This window comes from Chiloscyllium punctatum, chromosome 2, assembly GCF_047496795.1.
Source record: "Chiloscyllium punctatum isolate Juve2018m chromosome 2, sChiPun1.3, whole genome shotgun sequence".
Classification (NCBI taxonomy): domain Eukaryota; kingdom Metazoa; phylum Chordata; class Chondrichthyes; order Orectolobiformes; family Hemiscylliidae; genus Chiloscyllium; species Chiloscyllium punctatum.
In genome coordinates, this window is record NC_092740.1 from 125,494,423 (window position 1) to 125,517,190 (window position 22,768).

General features: G+C 38.5%; 1 protein-coding gene across 1 annotated transcript in view; it reads right to left on the bottom strand.

Moving 5' to 3' along the window:
* The window catches only part of aco1 (aconitase 1, soluble), a 71,010-nt gene that overhangs the window by 37,503 nt on the left and 10,739 nt on the right, over nucleotides 1-22,768 (bottom strand). Inside the window, exons 2-7 of the mRNA XM_072588131.1 lie at nucleotides 15,959-16,090; nucleotides 12,122-12,290; nucleotides 9,003-9,140; nucleotides 4,020-4,089; nucleotides 2,938-3,121; nucleotides 335-474 (exon numbers count right to left, since the gene is read on the bottom strand). Coding sequence (XP_072444232.1) covers nucleotides 335-474; nucleotides 2,938-3,121; nucleotides 4,020-4,089; nucleotides 9,003-9,140; nucleotides 12,122-12,290; nucleotides 15,959-16,067 — 810 coding nt within the window. The 5' untranslated portion in view covers nucleotides 16,068-16,090. The remainder of the gene's footprint in view (nucleotides 1-334; nucleotides 475-2,937; nucleotides 3,122-4,019; nucleotides 4,090-9,002; nucleotides 9,141-12,121; nucleotides 12,291-15,958; nucleotides 16,091-22,768) is intronic.

Here is a 22,768-nt window from a genome sequence, read left to right on the forward strand (position 1 = left end):
TGCACAAAATACGGGGTTTTGGGATTGAAGGTGATTTAGCGAACTGGATCAGAAATTGGCTAGCTGAAAAAGCAAGAGGGTAGTTGATGGGAAACATTAGTAGACTAGCCGACGTTAAGGGCATTTAAATGGGCATTGGACATACATGTGAATAATAATGAAATTGTGTAGGTTAGATGGGCAACAGATTAATTTCACAGGTCGGTACAACATTGAGGGCTGTAACATTCTATGTTCTATGTTAGATTAAGAATTTGTGGAAATTGAAAACATAAAAACATTTATAGTTGATTTTATAAAAATGAACTCAAATTAGAACTTTACATGTACTTACTTTTGTAACTGTGAGGACTATATCTGTTGATGTTACCAAGGAGTGTGGGCTTCCTACCAATTTATAACCAACCACCTCTGGAAGAACCATGCTGATTGGCTGGCCCAACATCACTGCCTCAGCCTCAATGCCACCCACACCTGTGAAGGAAACAATATTCACATTATTAATGGGACCCAGAATGCCAAACATGGCTGGTGCTAGGATAATGGTGTTTCAGAATATCATGGGTTCAAATGTGACTTCAGAAAATCAAATAAAAATCTAGGCCGACTCTCCCAGTGCAGAACTAAGGAAATGCTGATTGCCGTGGGTGCCATTTTTTCCAGAAAAGATATAAACTTAAATGTCATCCACCATCTGAAGTAGACGTGGAATATCCCATGGCCTGATGCTGAAGAAAACTAGAGGAGTCCTCCCTGATGTCTTGGTCAATATTTATCGCTCAAGCAAGACCTTAGCTAAAATAGGAATCAAAGTCATGTTGGTGTTATTGAACCACAAGCTAACCAAATAGAAAACTGAGTTAACTGGCCCCAAATATTTCTGGGTGTACCAGTCTAAAATATGTTCAGAGTGAACTATAAATTAGGCAAATTATATCAGAGTATCAATTAAACTGGCTTAGAATAACAATAAGCAGGTGGCTTAAAATTGAATGCATTCTCAGGTCCCCTGCAACATGTGCTGGAAAAAGTAATCACATGTAGCCATGGTTTAAAAAAAGAATGCACAACAAATTACACGTCATACATCAGGTTTCCTGATACATGATCCTAACAGGCAAGGATCCACATAACAGTACAGTTGGAAAATATACTTTTTAATTACCAAACATGGGTTGAATGGATTAGTTCAATATTTTATTCTGTTGAAAGGAAGAAAGTTTTACATGCTTGCAAAATCTATGACACATACAAAGACCCAATGTTTGATTAGTGGGGCTGCACTTTTGTGTTGAGGAATTGACTGAAATACTTGAAATTTTATTTAAGCAACGTAGGTTCTTAGAATGAAACCAAATATTTACACAGCAATTGAGCATTATTTTGTAAACTTGTGTAAAATCTTGTCATGACTTTTTTTTCCATACCTGTAACTTGAGCAAGTAGAATCGTCACAAGGTTTAGGTCTACTGCAAATGTTCTCTTTTGAACAGTAGTCTCATGTGCAGTCTGCACATCTTGCATTCAGGTGCTCACGTTCACTGGCTTTTTTTAAATTTGGAATTTTATAGCAGAGAAGCAGACTAGTCAGTGCTAATCTTTTTGAGCCACAAAAATAAACATTTCTCACATTATTTTACCTATGCCTTTCTCCATCTTGTATATATCTAGATTTACCTTAAATACATTTATACTATTTATCTCAAAATTATGTACTTACATAACACCTTTAGCATTATAAACTTTGCAGCTTCACAAAAGTTTCAAACATAATCTGACAACAAGCCAGATAAGGAAATACCAGGAAAATAGAAAGAGGCAGGCTTTAAGGAACTCTCAAAGGAGGAGCGAGAGGTAGGGATGCAGAGAAATTTAGGAAAGAAATTCCAGAGGTAAAGGGCTGAACGCTTGATTGCCAACGAGCAAAGAAAAGGAGGAATGGCCTACAGATGAAAAAAAAAACTGAACCCCACCCTGAAACCGGAGCTGGATATGTTTTATACTTAACCATGTGCACATTTCCCAGCCCTCCTCTTGGTCTTACCGCAGTGAGCAAAGGCCTGATGTGCATTAAGGTGCTTAACGGTCATGAGAACAGGTACAAACAAACCTGACTTACTATAATTCAAAAGTCTTTTCTTGATAGATGAGAAAATATTAATGAATCATGCACCTTTATTCTTGTATGGGATGCTTATTTGTTTTGGCATTCTCCCTCTTTATAAACAACTCCATATGAGAACTTTGCTTGCATGTCCATATTTAAATTTCACAATCAGTTTTAAAAGTAACTTGCCTGCCCTGCCAATGTCTCCTTTTCCCTATATTTGTGCTCACAACTTGGAAGTTGGTTCCACTCATTTTCTTTTCTTTCACTGCTTTACCATTAGGCCAGTTAATAAAACAAGCGACACTTCCAGTCCAAATACAATGTCTCAAGAGACACCCAATGAACAGGTCGCCTGCAAAACTAAGCAGCTGGGGTGCGCTGCACCACACCGAAACAAACACTAGGCCAAATGCATTGTCTGAATTCTAATCTAAATATTCCGACTCTCCTGTTCAGTAAGTTTAATCCCTGGGGAGCTCTAATTTACTTGAAATGCTCCTACTGAGTTAACGTTGATACTTAGATCCTCCCATAAAATGATAGTTGCAACTCCTGAAGAAAGACAGAAGTACTTAACATTCACTGGGATTTTTCTTGGTAAATTTTACAAAGAATGGTTTTGAACTGCAGTTGATGAATTTTCATTTTAAAATGTAGCATAATCGATTTTTAAATTAAAAATTTGAAAATTTAAGAACAATTTTGAACAATACAAAATCTGAGCAGCTTTCAAAAAGCAAAAAGAATTCATCATTTTCCTAGAACAATAATATAATTAAATCCTAATAATAATCTCAGACAAGGCAAACATCTAGCAGGTCGCTTACCCCAGCCAAGCACACCTAGGCCATCGATCATTGTTGTGTGAGAATCCGTACCCACCAGACTGTCAGGGTAGTAATAGCCATCCTGATCGAACACCACCCTTGCCAAGTATTCCAAATTCACCTGGTGGATGATTCCTGAGCCAGGAGGAATAATCCTCATATTTCGAAAAGCTTTAGAACCCCACTTTAAAATAAAAAAATGCAAGAACGATTTAGATTTAACTCAACAGGACATTAAGGAGCTAAGTAATTGCTTATAATGCCTATTCCTTTAAATTAATTGCTGTGGGAAACATTGAATGTTAGAACTTCAAAATACAGATTAAGCAAGTTTTGTTTTAAGGTGATTTCCCTTCTGAAGTTATCAGTACTTACTGAGTTGCATGTCCATAAGGTTGTCCTTCAAGTATGAGCACAGACAGAGTCTGACCAAGTTACTACACTGCAAAGGTATCACAGCTATAGATTGCCCTTTCCTCATCTGAAATGACTGTTTGTCAACAGAAGTTGCCGGATAGAAACAAAGAGCATGAATTTCATCAGATTTACTCCCCCACTCACTCAGCTAAGTAGGAAACTTAGCCAATTTTTACCCGACATCAATCATCTCAAAAACTGGGAACTGGGTACTTGCTGGCTGTATGGTCCTGCTGCACATTGTTCTAATCAGTTAAGCCACTGAGAGAACAGAAGAGCATACTTTGATGCTATTTTATCAACTATCAGTATTGACTATCTGACCCAACTGCTAGGAAGCAGGAAGGAAGTTCTAGGATTAGTGAAGATTATCAAAAATTTAAAACATGGTCTTTTCTCATTAAATTCTGATGTAAACATATTTGAGCATAGTTCATGAGACTTGCTATTATCCATGCTTATTCTCCATCGTGGGTGGAACTGGAAGCGTTTCAGAATTCTAGTTCTTTCCCCCCCCCCACCTTCCTCCTTGGAGAATCTTTATTTCAGTTCACAAGGTCAAGACTAATAATTCACTAAATATTTTCTCTCTGGCACACAAAATGGTAAAAATACAATTTATTACAGAATGTCTGCTAAAAGCAAACAAAAGCTAAAAGCAATACCTTCAAAAACTCAAATCTTTCTTTGTTTCTTTCAAATTCAATTTCTTGATTTTTTTGCAAGCTGTCTGGCCTGGAGGAAAGCAAAATCAGAACTAATTTAGGTTGAGCACATTTGGTACATAAATTTAGGATGACTACTGCATTTAACACAAGTATTTAATAATGTTACCACAGTTAAAGTGGGAAGGAGGATACACTTGCTGTAACATTTGAAAGGGATTTGAGAAATGGTGACCAATCACTGACAGATCTCCTCCTTTGTGACTTTACAGTGAAATAATGGAGGTCAAAGACTGATCCCATCTCAAACATGGACCCCAAATGGTACAATATAAAACACAATTCTGAATATTCTATTCTTAATTTCCCAGTTACATAGAGAGAATGATACTGTGGCATCTCAAATGACGCACGTTTTTCTGTGCATAATGTTACTCCATATGACACCATATACTTCTAGCAAAAGTTGCCAAGGGTTTAACACAGGGCTGAAAGACCCCAAGAGGAGCTGCAAGGTGATATTTAAGGGTCATGAGTTATGCCACTATGTTGCTTCACCTCCCTCCAACCTCACGTTTGCAAGTCTGCTGTCTCCTGCCCTGATCTTCCCAACCTCACATGAAAAACTCTTAATTATCCATGGGATCATGACAATTTTCAGGTCTCTAAATAGAGTCATAGCAGGAGAACGTTTGAGAAGCATTGGTTTTTAACAGTTCAAGCATAAGTTCACTTCATGATTTATTGTAATTATCAAGGTTAAAATGGTTGATTTAATACGAAAAATTGGACAGATCTGACCTGTATTCCTTGAATGAAGATATTTGAGGTTTATAATTAAAGGATCTCTCTTCCCTTATTTCCTCTAATGGGTATAGTGGAAAACAAAAGATATAATCCTGAATCAAGAGGCACAGCAATGAGGGACTATATCAGAAGCACTGTTTCATCCAAAGATTGGAGGAAATCTGGACGTCTCTTTCCATAAAACAAAATCCAACTGAGGCCAATTGAAAATTTCAAAACTAAGATTGATAACATATTAGGTAATGGTACCGAAGGTTACAGAACCAAGGTTAAGCGATGGGACATAATTGAATGGGAGTTCTTAACCAGTTAATTGAAGCCACACAAAAAAGTACCTGTTGTGGAAATGTGCACAGCTCACTGGAAGATTTGTGTACCCAGTGCTGATTAACTTCAGAAAACAAATTCTATTGGACACTAGTTGCCTTATGCAACTTACACCACTACATCTTGATTCCAGAGTACTAATGGTTTTTTGTAAAACTAGAATTTTCAGATTATCCTCTCTCCTCTAGATCTTCAAAGGCACGAAACTAGTTAATATTTCCACAAATTTGCATCACATTACTACCTCATGCTTCACACGTCTCTACAAGATATATTTCAGGAGTGTGAAGGAATACTCAACTGTCTGGATGAGTGCAGCTCATTCAACAATAATGAAACTTATCACTACCCAGGACAAAGCAGCTTGCTTGATTGGCACCACATCCATAAACATTCAGTCCCCCCACCACCATACACAGTAGCAGCAGTGTGTACCATCCACAAGATGCACTGCAGAAATTCACCAAGGCTCCTTAGACAGCACCTTTCAAACTCATGACCTTTCAAACTAGGACAAGGGCTGTAAATGCATAAGAACACAACCATCTGCAAGGACCTCTCCAAGCCATTTACCATCCTGACATGAAAATATATCTGTTCCTTCCATCACTGGGTCAAATTCCTGGAACTCCCTCACCTAATAGCATTATGGATCTAACTACAGCACATGGAGTGCAGTGGTTCAAGAATGCAGCTCACCAACACCTTCTCAAAGGCAACTAGGGATGGGTAATAAATGCTGGCCCAGCCAGTGACACCGACTTCCCATGAATGAATTTAAAAAATGCAATCATTTTAGTGCACAGAACCAACTTTACTTCAGTCACAGGGTTTACATTTCCAAATAGTCTTTTCATGCATTTTTATTGGGTAAAATTTAGTATGCCCAAGACCAAATACTAAAATCAAATTTTTTTCTCTTGCCTGATATTTCCTGGATCTTACTGACCTGCCTTAGTATTACTCAAAAACCTCCAGAAGTGGGAACTTGCACCTTTATTTGGTTCTTTTGGACTCATGATACTGAACCAAGTCATAAGTGCACTGCCCCTAGGATGGCCTAACTAACCTATTACCAGCTTTGATTACCATTCAAACGAAATTTCATCCTCTTTCTATTTCCTCTATTGTCCCACAGAAGTCTTTGATCCTTCACAGAATATTGCATACCAATGTAAACAGAAAAAGGCTTTCTCTACAAGCACATTGGAGTTTAAATTAATATTTAACAGTTGATTTTAGCACATCAAAATCTGGGATTCAAAAGGGGCAGCATAATTTCCATATCACAAGAATTGATCTACCAATAAATAACCAAAACAGCAAACAGCTTGATATGCATAAACTGCCTGAAACTACGTGCAAATGCTAACGCATTTAAAATGCTGGGGAAAAAAAGCTTTAATTTCAGAAAGAAGGCTGCATATGTCGATTCAAACAAGTTCTCTGATGTGATCGTAAATATAGATTAGCAGTATTCAATTTAGTCTATCAGCAGCATTCTGTAATTAAGTATACATATTATCCTATTTTTCCACTTCCCCAAGGAGCCATTTGTACTTCAGTACATCAAAGTGAGCCTGTTATCTGAAAAAAACTAACAAGTGCATAAATCAAGTCTATATTAAAAAAAGCAAAACAAGTCACGCAAATCTAAACTAAAACCACTATAAATAGATTAATGGTTTTAGGAAACAAGGCACATTTATACGAACACAAAACAGATGGCCTTTCCAAAAAAAAAGGCTAAGCAAACAGCATGGGTTAGAAGAGGAAAAGCATTCAATTAATCTATAATAAAGAGGTAATGTGGTAGCCTACTTTGAGAAAAAGGGGTGCCAATGCCTTGGTAACAACCAGCACAGAATCCTGTAGACCCGTACATAATTTAAACAAAAGTACCTCATGAATCAAAAATACTTCGTACATGGGTTTCGTGTAAGATAGTAATTTGCTGACCCTCAGAAACTTGAGTTTTAACACATTGAGCCCTCATTTGCAAAACTCTAACACTTGCTTAGTATGAATGCTGCAGTTAATAGAAGCATATTAATTATTGCAAGATGTAATGCGATACATGCCTTATTTTTCCCATGCACTTGTTTTCAACTTGTTATAAAATGAAATAATTGCAGCTACTGCATATGCAAATTACGTTTATATGCAACTGAGTTACAAATAACTGCTGTCTTTTACTTTTAGGTTTCATGAAATACAACAGATCCAAAATTATATATTTTTTTGTCAACTGGAATTAAGTAATCATTTTTGACTGACTTTTTAATCACTTCAGTCTCCAGTAAATCCTGTTATATGCACTTAGGGCATGTTCAGCACAATTTATAATGGAATTGTCTGCTATTACTTTTTAGGCAAAGAAAAAGAAAATAGCAGATACATCCATGCATCACTCCAGTAGCAAAAAATGTTTTATTACATTGTACTGACCTGGATTTAATTATTTGATGACTAGCCATTATGACTTGATGAAATATTGGTTCCAATACTACTACATTTGAATGGGGTGCGCCATTTCCCTTGACAGGGTTCTGTCACTCAATAGGATAATGGCTGACCATCTACACCTTCATTTTCCTGCTTTATCCCAAGAGTCCTTAATTCCTTTAGTCGCCAAGAATCTGTCAAACTTGAGCGTACTTGATAACTAGCTACCACAACTATCCAGGACAGAAAATTCCAAACCCTTAAGAGTGCAGAAATATTTCTCAGATTAGCGAAAGAGCCTAATCCTTAGCCCGATACTGTCATTCCTATCCAGATGTTTCAGCTCAAGATCAATAGCCTCTCACAACATCGACATAGTCAAGTCTTCAAGTAATTATTGAAAATAATTTAAAATCTTGCACTACTTACACTTTGTATAACTTGATTTTCTGCTATCACAAATGTGTTGGAACTGATTGTTTCCAATGTCCACACTTAATTTAAAGTAAAGTAGTCATATCATAACTACAGTCTAACTGGCATGTGACTTGGGCCCAGGCTGTCAACATGCTCAGGTGCTTCTCCTTCCAAATTTTCAAAATATATAAGAGCCATCTCTTTGGATTTTCAGTACCCATAATTCCAGCATACACTTTAGTCATTTCTTCAAGGCAAATTTTGACATCAGATTAAAATTTGATACAGTTTTCCTGGTCTTTGGAGTTAATTTGCACTACCCAAGCTTTGCACCCTGTTAAATGCAGTATGAAACTAATTAAATTTAATGCTCTTCCTCTTTTCCAAACCACAGCATCACAACATTTCACATTTTGGCTATTGTTTCCACTTCAAAAAATTATCAACATGATAGTATATGACGTCTGATGGACCACTATTTTAGATCTGGACTGATCTATGAGCAAGCAATTGAACTAAAAATTCTGCAGCACCAGCAATGCTACAAGAGGCAAAAAGTAAGGAATAATAAAGACAACTTTAAAGATGATTCATCACTGCACTGCACATTAAACATATTTGCCAGAGTTAGATTAGGGCAAGGGACTAATTCAATCTGACCATTCATCTTGTTATTGTCTCTGCATAGGTGTACCATTCAGAAGGATTTATGCACTCAGTAAGAGCTTTAAAAATATCAGACCTGACAGTTATTGTACTATTGGCAATAAACCTGTAAAGTTAATGAAGCCAAATGCTTTTTTCGACCCCCAAGTTTGTTGCTTTTGATCAAAATGGTACTTAAACAAAATTTAATCAGACAAGTAAAATCACCTTCACTCAAAACATATCTTGCTTTACAAAATTTTACAAAAGCAATCCAAAATCCTTTTTGAAATGAACAACACTCAAACTGGTGATATTGGAACTTTAACCTTCACAACTTACCATCTGTTGAAATCTACTTGGATGGAGTGATCAATAACCAAATCTGCAGGACAAATTGGATTGATCTTCTCCGGATCTCCCCCCAGTTTTTTCACAGCGTCTCGCATAGCAGCAAAGTCTACCACAGCAGGTACACCACTGAAGATAAAGTAAATAGTTACAGAGGTCACAGAACGTGATTTTCACAGAACGTGCCTGTTATAAAACCATGCCTTTACTCAAAAGGTTGGAAGATCTTTGGAACTCTCGATTACAGAGCATGTTTTTGAATGCATTCGTCACAGGATGACAGACTTTTAGATGCTACGACCACAGTGGAGAAAGGCAGAACTTAAGCCAGTGAGGTGAAAGTGACTGCTCTACTGCCCTTGACAGCAAGGCCAAGTATGGTAATAAGGTGTCTTAGCAAAACTTGAGTCAATGGGAAGTGGATCAAAACTCTAATGGTTGGAGTCATACGTAGGAAAGGAAAATTGGAGTTCCTGGAGATCAGTCATCTCAGCATCTTCAGCTGCTCATCAGTGCCCTTCCACCATAAGGTCAGAAATAAGGGTGCTCACTGACGATTGCACCATGTTCAGCACTACTCATGACTTTTGAAGTATTGAAGCAGCAAGACCTGAACTTAGACTTTAGCTGACAAGTGGCATGCAACATTCACACAACACAAGTGCCAGAATACAACCATTGAGCCACTGCATTCAATGATATTATCCTCACTAAAATGCACATTCAACAGAAACTTAACTGGACTAACCAAATCCAATCCAGCCTGAAGAAATTACTCCTTCACAGCTTGTATGGAATTTGCTCACAAATATTGGCGATTGTGCTTTCAAGCATCTTGAAAACCTCAGATAACCATCTCAATTGAGCTTGTATTCCAATGTTCAGGAGTAGACCCTAGCCTGTACTGATTTTCTAACCACAGACAAATCTTGAATTAGGAATTCCTGACAAGTACTCAGTGGCCAACTCCCTACCATATCAATCTAGTAAACTGCTTAGCTTCTCCAGCAGTTCATACTGGATGAATGCATCCAAATTTTAAATTTTAATGCAACTTGGTGGACTGATAACTTTTTCTTTACCAAAGTCACTCTAGGTTTCATGTTGTGTCAAGTCTCTCACCTGGAGTTAACCCTATTCTCAACATTGTTTAGGATGGGCAATGCTTTCCCACCAAACACATGACCTTAAATCAATGCATCAAGAACACTGATCTGTGTAGAACAGCCTCACGTAAGTGTTGGATGTAGCAAAATAACTTTGCATTTTTAAAAATTCATTTGTAGGTCGTGGGGTCGCTGGCTGACCAGCATTTATTGTCCAACCCCAGCTGCCTTTGAGGTGCTGTTGATGAGCTGCCTACTTGCTTTCCAATCCCCATAGGGAGGGAATTCCAAGATTTTGACCCAGCGACGGTGAAGGAACAAAGATATACTTCCAAGTCAGATAGTGAGTGGCTTGGAGGGAACTTGCAGGTAATTGTGATCCTATGTATCTGCTGCCCTTGTCCTTCTAGATGGATGTGGTCATGGGTTTGGAAGGTGCTGGCTGAGGATCTTTGATGAATTTCTGCTTTTAGACAGTACACACTGCTACTAAGTGCCAGTGGAAGAGGAGGTGGATGTTTGTGGATGTGGTGCTAATCCAGTGGGTTGCTTTGTAGTGGATGGTGTCAAGCTTCTTTAGTGTTGTTGGGGCTGTATCTATTCAGGAAAGTGGGGAATATTCTGTCACAGTTATGAATTGTGACTTGTAGATGATGCACAGACTCAGAGTTAGGAAGTGAGTTACCCGCTGCAGTATTCTCAGCCTCTGACCTGCTCTTCTAGCCACTATGTTCACATGACGAGTCCAGTTGAGTTTCTGATCAATGGTAGCCCCCAGGAGAATGATTGTAGGGATTCAGTGTGCAAATGTTACTTTCTACTTGTCAGCCCAAGCCTAAATATTGTCCGGATCTTGTTGCATTTGCATATGAACGGCTTCAGGATTTAATGAGTTGCAGATGGTACTGAACATTGTACAATCTTCAGTGCACATCCTCACTTCTGACCTTATGATGGAGGGAACATCACTGATGAAGCAGCTGAAGTTGTTTGGACCCAGGATACTACCCTAAAAAACTTCTGCAGATATCCTGGAGCTGGGATGACTAACCTTCAACAACCACAACCATGTTCCTATGTACCTGATAACAGGTCATTCTGCTATTACGCGCATTTCCTCAGTGCGAATTTGTTATAACGCAATTGACGAATTGTGGACATTGGTTATAGCGGTTTGCTACAGCAGATTTCCACAGGGCGATTTTCTCTAGCATGAGGTTACAGAGGAACATAGCTGCCACATTATAGCAGAACAACCTGTATGACTCTAACCAGTACAGAGTATGCCCTGATCCCCAATGATTACAGTTTTGCTAGGGCTCCTTTATGGTCGAATGCAGTGACTCAATGTCAAGGGTTGTCACTCTCACCTCTGGAATACAGCTGTTTTGTCGATGTTCAAACCCAGGCTGTAATGAATACAGCAGCTGAGTGGCCCTGGTGGAATCCAAACTGAGCATCAGTGAGCAGGTTATTGCTGAGCAGGTGCTGCTTGATTGCATCGTTAATTACATCGTCCATCACTTTACTGATGATCAAGAGTAGAATGATGGGACAGTAATTGGCCAGATTGGATTTCTCCTGCTTTTTGTGCACAAGATATAGCTTTTATTTCAATTGTATTATGCTTAAAGCAAACACTATACATATTTTATACATTACACAATCTGTAAATACCATCCAGAGAATGCAAAAATAAAACCAAACATGACAAAACTGATCATAAAACCTATCTTAGTAAATTGGTTAACTTTAGGTACCAGGGAATTACATTAGGAAGTGATAAAACAGGAAAGGATTGATTTGTTATGGAGATAGACGCACTGAATCAAGCTTCTGTCAATCCACTATACGAAAAAGAAAACAATTTGCCCTTTGATCATAATTCTTCTTGCTAAATATAATCTGTGGATTATATTCTATAATGCACAACTATTTTTCTTTTCACAAACTGTACTCATTAGATTTCAATAATGCGTTATGGAAAGCTGAAGCTACACTTACGTGAAATCCTGCAAGATGACACGAGCAGGTTTAAAAGGCACTTCAACACCATTGTGTTGGGTCACCTTCCAGTTCAATATGTTTTCAACATCATCTTTCTTCACAAGAAAACAGTCACAGTTTCTGACTGCTGCTTCTAGAAGTACCCGGATAGAGAATGGCAAGCGTGCTATCAAGGGAAAGAAGAGTGAATGTCATCTTAAAATAACTTAGGATAATAATTACAGCATAAAAATCGCAGAAGCGTCTGGCGTAGATTTCAGAAACAGCACTGTTAAAGATATAGTGGGGAGAGAGGAAGAGGAAAGGGGAGAACAAAAATAACTTGTATTTATACAGCAACTTTAACCAAGTAAAAAGGTGATTCACAATTTAACACACAGAGATATTAGGACTTGTAACCAAAGGAATATTCAAAGTAGTAAACTTTTGCACCTTAAATGAGACAACAGGTGTAGGCAAATGGAAAGCTTTATGGTAGGAATTGCAGAGCTAACGACCTTGGTGACTGAAGGCCACTATGGGAATGGCAAAGAAAGTGGAGGAGAATAACCAACAGGGCAGAGTTGTATCAGAAATATGATTATATCAACTAGATTCTCACTTAGTTACCACAGACTATTAACATCAAATGCAGAAACACTATTCATTAAATTTACTTAAGGAAGGACCTGTTATGCTCTGCAGACAAATCAACAGCTTCTCTTCTAATAATAGCATTTGCTGTTGGTACAACTCCTGAATAACGTATAGATTCTAATCAAGACCATAACATTTAGGAGCAGAATTAGGCCATTTGGCCAAAAAAGCCTGCTCCACCATTCAATTATGGCTGATATGCTTCTCCACCCCATTCTCTTGCTTTCTCACATAAACCTTGATCCCCTTGCTACTAAAGAACTTAGCTATCTGTCTTTAATACACTCAGTGACACAACATCCACAGCCTCTGTAGCAATGACCTTCGCAGATTCACCCTCTATGGCGGAAAAAAATCCTCTTCATCTCAGTTCTAAAGGAAAGTCATTGGGTCCTAATCTCTCTTACTCGTGGAGGCAACATTTGCAGTTCTACTCTATTTAGGCCCCTCAGTTTTCTGTCAGATCCCCCTTCATCTTTCTGAAGTCCACTGAGTCGAGTTCTCAACCACTCCTCATATGCTAACCCTTCATCTCTGGGATATTTCTTGTAAACCTCTTCTCGACCCCCTCCAAGGCCAGCACATCTTTCCTTATCATACAGAGCTCAAAACTGCTCACAATATTCCAAATGCAGTCTGGCAGAGCTTTATATAACCTCAGCAATATACCCCTGTTCTTGCATTCTACCTTCACAAAATGTGTTAACATTGCATTTGCCTCCCTAATTGCCAACTGAACCTTCATGTTAACCTTAACAGAATCCTGAACTATGACTTCCACGTCCCTTTATATTTCAGATTTCCAAAGTCTTTTCCCTTTAGAAGATTGTCTATACCTCTGTTCTCCCGAGAGTGCTGAACCTCACATTCTCCTCGCTTGTCAGAGACCTTCTGCAGCTGCCCTGCCTCCTCAACACTACCAGTCCCTCCACCTATCATTGTCATCTACAAATGTAACACTTCTCCAAGTTCCTTTGTCCAGATTATTAAAGTGTAATGTGAATAGTTGCGGTCCTGCAGAACTCCACTGGTCACCAGCTGCCATCCTGAAAAAGGCTCCTTTATCCCTACTCTCTACCTTTTGCCAGTCAACATTCCATATGTAACACCTAATACAATGGGCATAGGCTTAGCAGATATCTTTATGGCACCTTGTCAAAGGCCTTTTGGAAATCCAAGTAGATCATGTTCACTGGCTCTTTTTGTCTAAGTTGCTGATCAATTCCTCAAAGAATTTTAACAGATTTGTCAGGCATGACCTCCCCCTCATGAAGCAGTGCTGACTCAACCCTATTTCACCAAGTGCTCAGCAATCTCATCCTTAATAAGAGACTCTAAAATCTTACCAATGACAAGGATCAGGCTAACTGGCCAATAATTTCTTGTTTTCTACCTCATTGAAAACCCTGGGATATACAGTAGTCCATTCTGTCTGGGTGATTGATCCATTTCAAGCCTTTCAGCTAGCCTATCACCTTCTCCTTAGTGATAGCCACAAGACTCACCTCTGACCCTTGACTCTCTGGAATCTCTGATATGCTACTGGCATCTTCCACCATGAAAACTGATGCAAAGTACCTATTCAGTTACTTCACCATCTGTGTTCCATATTACAACATCTCCAGCCTCATTTACGAGCAGCACAATATTCATTCTTGCCTCTCTCTTACCTTTTAGATATTAAAAAAACTCCTACAATTTTTTTTTATATTACTAGCTGACTTGCCATCATATTTCATCTTTTCCACCCTTCTAGCTTTCTTTAATTGTCCTTTACTGGTTTTTAAAGGTTTCCCAATTTTCTGGCTTCCTATTAATCTTCTCCACATCGTATATCTTTTCTTTTGGTATTATATTCTCCACATTTTATTATCATACACCTTTTCTTTTGTTATTATATTGTCCCTGACTTTTCTTGTCAGCCATGGTTGCCTCCTCCTCCCCTTAGCATGTTATTCCTTGGCATGAATTCTGTTGTGAATCCCAGATTATCTCCAGAAACTCCTGCTATTGCTGCTCCACCAAAAGGACTTGCGCACTGTGAACTATATAGCAATGGGATCTTTGCTCTGTGATCAATATGATAATAAATTGTGCCCCTTTGGTCATTTTCTAACAATTTAATCATTTGGATGTAGAGCATACACTTATTTTTTTAGTTTCCAATGTAAACTGGAAGCACTTGATGATTTATCTCAAAAGTGCCTTTATGAAAACCCTCATCCTCAAAGATTCATGGGAATTAGGAGATGATGGATGTGAGCTAACTAGTTACAAGCCTAGACATAAAAATTATTTTTGCAACTTCCATTGCTTTTTGTTTTTCAGTTTTAGATTTCTCAGTAACTGTTGTTGTATGATGGTAGAATAAGCTCAATTTCAATGTCCTCTTGGCACCTGTCACAGCAAAGTATGAGTGAAAATAAAACCATTAAGAAACATTGTTAACTGTCTACTAATTGCATGCTGAAACGTATTCAAGTGGTAGGCATTAACTGGGAAGCCATTTGTCCTCCTACATCAGGTGTCCTCAAGGACATTATGGAGCAGTGATAGTGACCCTAACTCTGGGACAGAAGGTCCAGATTCAGGTCCCACCTCATGATGTGATGTCCAAACAGGTTCATCAAAAATAATTAAAGATGCCCTTTGACTTGTTTTTTTATTTGGTTTTCAAAGATTATATGATGCAGACTGAAACAGTGGTTGTCAGGTTTAGATATACATGTTTGTGATGTGACCTCTACAAGTAAAAGACTATGAAGTGTGTAAAACTTAGGTCCATTCTATCCATCACTGACATTTTTCTGAAATAATTTACACCTTTTAAGCTGCAAAAGGATCCTACTATCCACATTTCAATATGAAATGATTACACTTGCCTGTTCATTTCATAATCCATAATTAAACAGTGCAACTTATAACAGTGAATAAACTATAATATGCACAGGAATATTATAATTCCTCCTCAGAAGTCAACACCCTAATGGTTAAAGAACTGCAGCATTGTTTTTTTTTCCTTTTTTTGCACATCCTGAAGAGGAGGCTTGAACCATTAGCTTCCAACGTGTAGCACTCAGTAACAATGCAGTTTAAAATTTGCTGAATTCTCCAAGATTGTTAACTCAGTGGCCTTGTGCCAATCAATTCAAATACATACATCCAGTGGATAACCAATGATATTTTGTACTTCCTCACCATATCTTTCATCTCCCAATTTGCACAGATTGTAGAACTTCTTTTCCTTCCTGTTAGGATCAAGGGGCTCCAAGAGGTCAGCATATGGATTGCTCATTATTTTCAACATACCCAACGGTCAAGAAGGATCACCTAAGATGTAAAAAAAATTAAAATGTTTTTGTTAAAATAAAGTTAACAAGTTTATTTTAGGACCCCAATATTAAGATGCACCACATTAGAGCCAGTGAGCATGTCACAGAGTTCCTACAGCACAGAAAGAAACCCTTCAGCCCATTGTATCCATATTGCTCACCAAACATCCATCCATTCTAATCCCATTTTTCAACACTTGACCCACAGCCTTGCAAGCTATGTTGTTTCAAACGTTCATCTAAATACTTCTTAAATATCTTGAGGGTGTGTTTAGATCATTAGTTTACTCTGAAAACAGTAAGGTTAAAGCACAGAACCCATAGTATACCACTGGACACAACATTCCAGTCACAAAAACACCCTTCAACCATCACTCTCTGCTTTTTGCCATTTAGTCACATTGAATCCAATTTGCCAAATTGCCCTGGATCCCATGGGCTCTTAGCACTTTCACCTCACTTTTTATACCAGATCAAATGCACTACTCCCATCTAGTCACCTCCTTGATAAAAATCAAATTTGTTAGACATGATCTCCCCTGATGAAGCCATGCTGACTGAGTGGAGATTGATTTGGTCCCTCAATTTTTCCAATAAATTCCCCTATCACTGACATTAGACTCACTGACCATTGGAACACAACTAAAAGAATATTACAAGAGACTGGATTTAATGTAGCTTGCTGTGGCAGTACGTGCAGCTGCTCGACCCACTTCATTGCAGTAGAAAGTTGCACATTAATCTGCCAACAGTAGGAAACACACTCCCCCAACTTCCTAGTTGAAGGCAGTAATGACCAATGTAGGAAATTTGCACACCCGCAGCACGGTGTTCAAGACTGAGCATCAGAATTTAATCAGGGCTCAGAGATTAATTGCAAGTGGCACAGGTTTTCCTCTGTCTCCTGAAGACTGCCAGACAAACCGTTGTGGTTTACTGATTTTTTGGGGGGGGTTTGGTAGATGGGAAATCCTCATTTCAAAGTTCACTTAGTGTCTGATTTACCCAACAATTGTGAGGAGAGGTTACTGCTGAAAGCCACCTTTTATCGCCTTGTCTCCAAAACACCTGAACCCATGTCCCAAAACACCCAGTATCCCACCCTCGCTGGTCAGAGCTCAGGGATCCACCAATGATCCTGCCAGTATCTCTGGACAGGCAAGATTTCCACCTCAGGGCCCTGAATCCCAGGGAAGGGTCAAAACTGAGAGGTGGGGGGTCACTGGACTCAAAACATTAACACTTTTCTCTTCATAAGTGCTGCCAGACCTGCTAAGTTTCTCCAACAAGTTCTGCTTTTGTTTCAAGGTCCAACATGGGCAGTCAAATATCTGAAGCCCTGTCCCACAAAAGCAACGGAGGCTTCAACCAATCCTGAACAGTGAACAGGACCTGCCTGGCAACATTAAATCCCACCTATGGATTAACACGATCTGTCCTATTCTTGCACCCGCAACAAACCAAATATCATCTGTAGAATGGGTGGGTGTAGACTGGGTGACTGTTTCACAGAACACCTACACTGTGTCTGCAAAGGCCCTGAACTCCCCATTGCCTGCCACTTCAACACACCATCTTGTTCCCTGGCCAACATCTGTGTCAGACTTGCTAGCGAAGTTCAGTGCAATCTGGAAGAATAACATCTCATTTTCCGCTTGGGACTCTCCAACCTTCTGGATTCAATATCAAGTTCAACAAATTTGAGGCTTTGGCATTTTCCCTATATTTTGCCCCACCCTCACACACCAGGCCTTGTTATCACATGGTCTGCCATTAAACACAACTTATTGTTGGCCACTAATAGCGCCATTAGTAGCAACTCATTCTCCTAAGCTGACTGCTTTCCACCCTTTGTCTGCCCAACTGTTTTTCTCTCGCTTTGGGCTCTATCTCCATCTATCATGTAGTCTGTATCACCACTCTAGCTTCTTCAGAAAGAAATGCTTTCCTAACTACCATGAATTCTGAAGAGGAGTCACTGGACCCAAAACATTAAATCTGCTTTCTCTCCACAGATGCTGCCAGACCTGCTGAGTCTTTCCAACAATTTCCATTTTTGTTTGATTTCCAGCATCCGCAGTTCTTTTGGTTTTTCGATCAATGCAAAAGCCATTAAGTTCCAAATAACCCGAAATGAAGCCATGTAGAGGTGTTTAGTATTATGTTCTATTTGTAATTCCTCAGATAATGAAGTAGCCGCATATACATAAAGGAAGATCTGGACAAAATCCAGTCTTAAGCTGATAATGGGCAAGTAGCACAAAATAGACAGTTATAAATAGTAAGCTGGTACTGTCAGTAAACATATTATGGGTCCAAATTAAGAGTCATGTAGGCAGAACAAAGGAAAAAATGCAAATGTTGTTTGTGGATTTTTATTGTCCTTTAATTTATCAAGGCATCATACAAAATACCAATTACACACTATTATAAACTGTACTTTCAGCAGAACATGGAACAAGAGGTCATTCAATCCTTCATGTCCATGACTCATTTAAGATCATGGCTGACCTGTATTTTTAAGCCCCATCTAATCACCTTGGTTTCATTTTTTTTTAATACCATAACCCTTCTGAGTCACTGGACCCGAAACATTAACTCAGCTTTCTCTCCACAGATGCTGCCAGATCTGCTGAGTTTCTCCAGAAATTGTTGTAGTTTTGACGCAACAATTGCAAGAAGATAGTTTCACATTCCACTGCCTTTTTTCATAAAGAAGTGCTTCCAGTCATTGACGCTACGTAGACTAGCTTTAATTCTGAGGTTATACTGCCTTGTTCAGAACTTTTACTAGTAGAAACAACTTTCATTTATCTTGGTCAGCGGAGCTGAATAAACATCCTGGTATTGAATCTGATGCTTATAATTGACTGTGTGCCCATTCTAGGAGAAAGTGAGGACTTTCCAGCAACACATTTCCAGCTGTGAGCCCATTCTAATCTTTAAAGTCTGTATCAACTAGATGTAGATTTCTCCAGTAGTGGAAGAGGCTTAGTCACTAATAAATCCAACTAGGAATTCAGAAGCCTCTTTAGCCAAAAGGTGGTGAGTGTGAAATTTACTATTTGTATAGATTTTTGGTCTTGGTTTCGAGATGCATGCAATCCCACATTAACATATCAAAGCAATTGTCACAATTGAATTAATCAAATGAATTAATTGTAAGGGAATATACACAATTATGTTAAACTTGTTAAGGGATCATGCTTTGAAAAACACAAGTTCAGTCAAATCTGTATAAAACATTGATAAGACCACATTTGCAATACTGTGAAAGTTCTGTACATTAAAAACATCAGCAAAAACTTGACAGATGAAATGTAATGTGGGGAAAATGTGAGATTATGCACTTAGGCAAGAAAAATAGAGCAGCTAAATATCACTTAAACAGAGAGTGACTGCAGAAAGCTACAAAACAAATGGATTGGGAGTCCTCATCCATGAATCACAAAAAGCTAATATCAAGTTCAGTGAACAACAGAGAAAACAAATGGAATAGAAAGTGTAGGGAGGTTTTGTTAAAAGTATCCAAGGCACTAATCAGACCACAGCTTGAATACTGTAAAGAGTTTTGTGCCCATTCTCTAAGGAAAGATATAATGGCATTGGAGGCTGCCCAGATAAGGTTCACCAGGTTGCTACCAGGTATGAGGTATCATCTATGAATTTGAAGACTGGGTAATGACTAGTGAGAGGTCTTTCAAATTATAAAAGAAATTTGATACAGTAGAGGTAGGGACAAATTTGCCACTTACAGACAAAATCAAAACTAGGGGACCACCTATATATCTAGCCCTAATAAATCCACTAAGGAATTTAGGAAAAATTTCTTTATCCACTGAGTAATGGGACAAATATAGTTACCACATTTAGTTGTGAAGAAAGAATAAAAGTATTTAAGGGGAATCTAGCTAAATGCATGAGGGGAGAACGGAATAGAAAACATGCTAATTGGATGAATTGAAGCGGGTTGGAAGAGATGAAATTTTAAACACTGAATAGGTCAGGCCATCTGTAAATCCTATTAAATTCAATATACTTCTTCAATCACATTAAACATCTCAATTATAATCACTCCTTTAATATTCTACCTCAAAGAAAGCCTAATTAATGCAACATCTACCTAATTCCTTCATATTGACATCCAAAATTACTATGTATAAACAGAAGATGCAAGAGGCCAAGTTCAAGTCTCACCAACTCCAGGTGCATCACAGCACACTTGAAAAGGTTAATTCAAAATTTTTAAAAAGGATGCTTCACTACCTTTTCATCAAACCAGTTATACCTACAATCCGCAAATATAGTACAATCTGAAATGTGTTGCCCTTCCATAAGATTCGATATAGTATCTTCACAATAAATCAACAAATCAAAACTAGAGCTTCTCCAATTTAAAGTTAACATAGTAATCAGTGTACCGCAAAAATGTCCCATATTAAACAATATTTGCCAATGAGAAGAACTTAAAAGTTAATTCTTAATCAAAATGACATCTGTACAGACTTTTATTATTTGCCTCACTCCAAGTTCACCCTTCAATATTACACTACAGCAACATGAAAAATCAGGAATGTATTGGATGATTTATTCACCTTGTTCATCATACATTAAAATATATGAAGAAACCATAGAAAGTTACCACACAGAGCAGAGTTCATATTCATGCAACTGAACTGCAAGCAGTTTTAACCTGGCTTACAGCACCTCCGCCCAATTTGCACTTCCAACTACTGCATCCTGGCAATCCAGCCAATGATGTAGACCAATAGGCTGTGTCATTATCATTGGGGTGGGGGGGCGCACCACTGGTCTTTGTGATTAAAATTTAGACAGTGGAATGATAAATGACCAGATGATGAAAATGATGATGCCCATCATATTGTATGGTGGTGTAGCCCTGCATTGGCACACTCAGGCCGCAGTGGTAGCAGAGATTTATGACAATATTCTTCTATGACCCGGATGGATTAGCGGGGTATAACGGAGGTAGGAGTACATCTGCGTGCATGCAGCCATCTGTCCCTGTCCCTGTGTCTTCAAAAGAATTTTCTCTCATGTGCACCAAATGCTATCTAAATCTTGGGATATGTTAAGTGTCATTCTGGATCTTGGTGCTCCACAAAATCTCAACAGGACAGTGATAAGTCGAGGGCGTGTACTCTACCTTTAAAGTGAGAACAAATGTCGTAGAAATTGCCCATCTAACATCTTGCTCTCAAAGAAATTAGACAACACTTGCTACCAAAGTACGTTTTCATGTGAAACATATTCGCAGTAAAAACAAACTGAATGACCCAGGGTGATCCTCAGCTGGAAGAGATTGAAGACATAAGATGACAGTGACTGTGTGGTTTTGAAATTAAGTTGATGTAACTTTAGTAAATGTCATATTGTAACACATATTGTTATAGAGTTGGAGGCAGATAGTAAGCAGTTTAGAGAAAGGGGGTTTAGAGTTGTGAACAGTTGTTAGTTAATGTTCACTTTTAGAGTTAAAAAATAAATTGATGTTATTTACTTTAAATTGTGGAATTTGGGAGTTCTCGGTCACTCATTTTAACAGATTACAAGGCGAAGCAAGCTTTTCTGCGTGTTTGGTTCAATTAACAGAGGGGTTCACCTCCATGTCATAATAGATTGGGGGGCTCGTCATTCAAGATTTGGACAGATTTAAACACATCCAGTCAGGGACTTGGACAGATTTGAACTGCTTTCAGGTATGAAAGATCCCAGCAGATTTAAACACTTGCTAAATAATGCCCTAGATTTTTAAATAAAATAAGTGAGAAAATTTGTTTAATTTCAGTTACTTGTGGTTGGTAAAATTAAAAGATGAGGGAAATTATTGTTAACATTGCAAAAGAGGTTCTGGGGTTTGAAGATGCTTCCCAAATTTGTTAAATTCAGAAAGACGGTAGAAGGACGTACTTTTAGAATTAGCAAATAGGTTAGAATTGGGTTTAACCAGGGACAAAAGGAAAGCTGAAATTGTAATAGAGTTGGTCAAGCTCTTAGGTGTATCAGAGAAACAGACAAGTGCAGTAGAATTTGGGGCGGCACGGTGGCTCAGTGGTTAGCACTGCTGTCTCACAGCACCAGGGATCCGGATTAGATTCCTGCCTTAGGCAATTGTCTGTGTGGACTTTACACATTCTCCCAGTGTCTGCATGGGTTTCCTCTGGGTGCTCTGGTTTCCTCCCACAATCCAAAGATTGTGAATTGGCCATGCTAGGTTGCCCAGGGATGTGTAGGTTAGGTGCATTAGTCAGGCGTAAATACTGAGTAGTAGAGGAATGAGCCTTCGGAGATTCAGTGTGAATTTGTTGGGCCGAAGGGTCTGTTTCCACACTGCAGGAATTCTATTTCTAATTAGAAAAACTTAAGTTGTAATTTAGGCAAATGGAGTTAGAAAATAAAGCAAGAAAAAAAGCCATGCTAGAGGAAAAAGAAAGGGAGAGAAAGTTCTTAGCCAAGCAAAAAGAAAGAATTTGAACTTCAGAAGCTGTGAATTAGTCAAGAAAGTCAAGTTAACAGGATGGAGATAAAGAGAGAAGGTAGGGATGTAAACAAGTATGTTAAAACATCGCCACGTTTTGATGAGAAAGTCTTTGTATCTTTCTTTATTTCATTTGAAAAATTAGCTAGACAGATGGAGTGGCCAGAGAACTTGTAT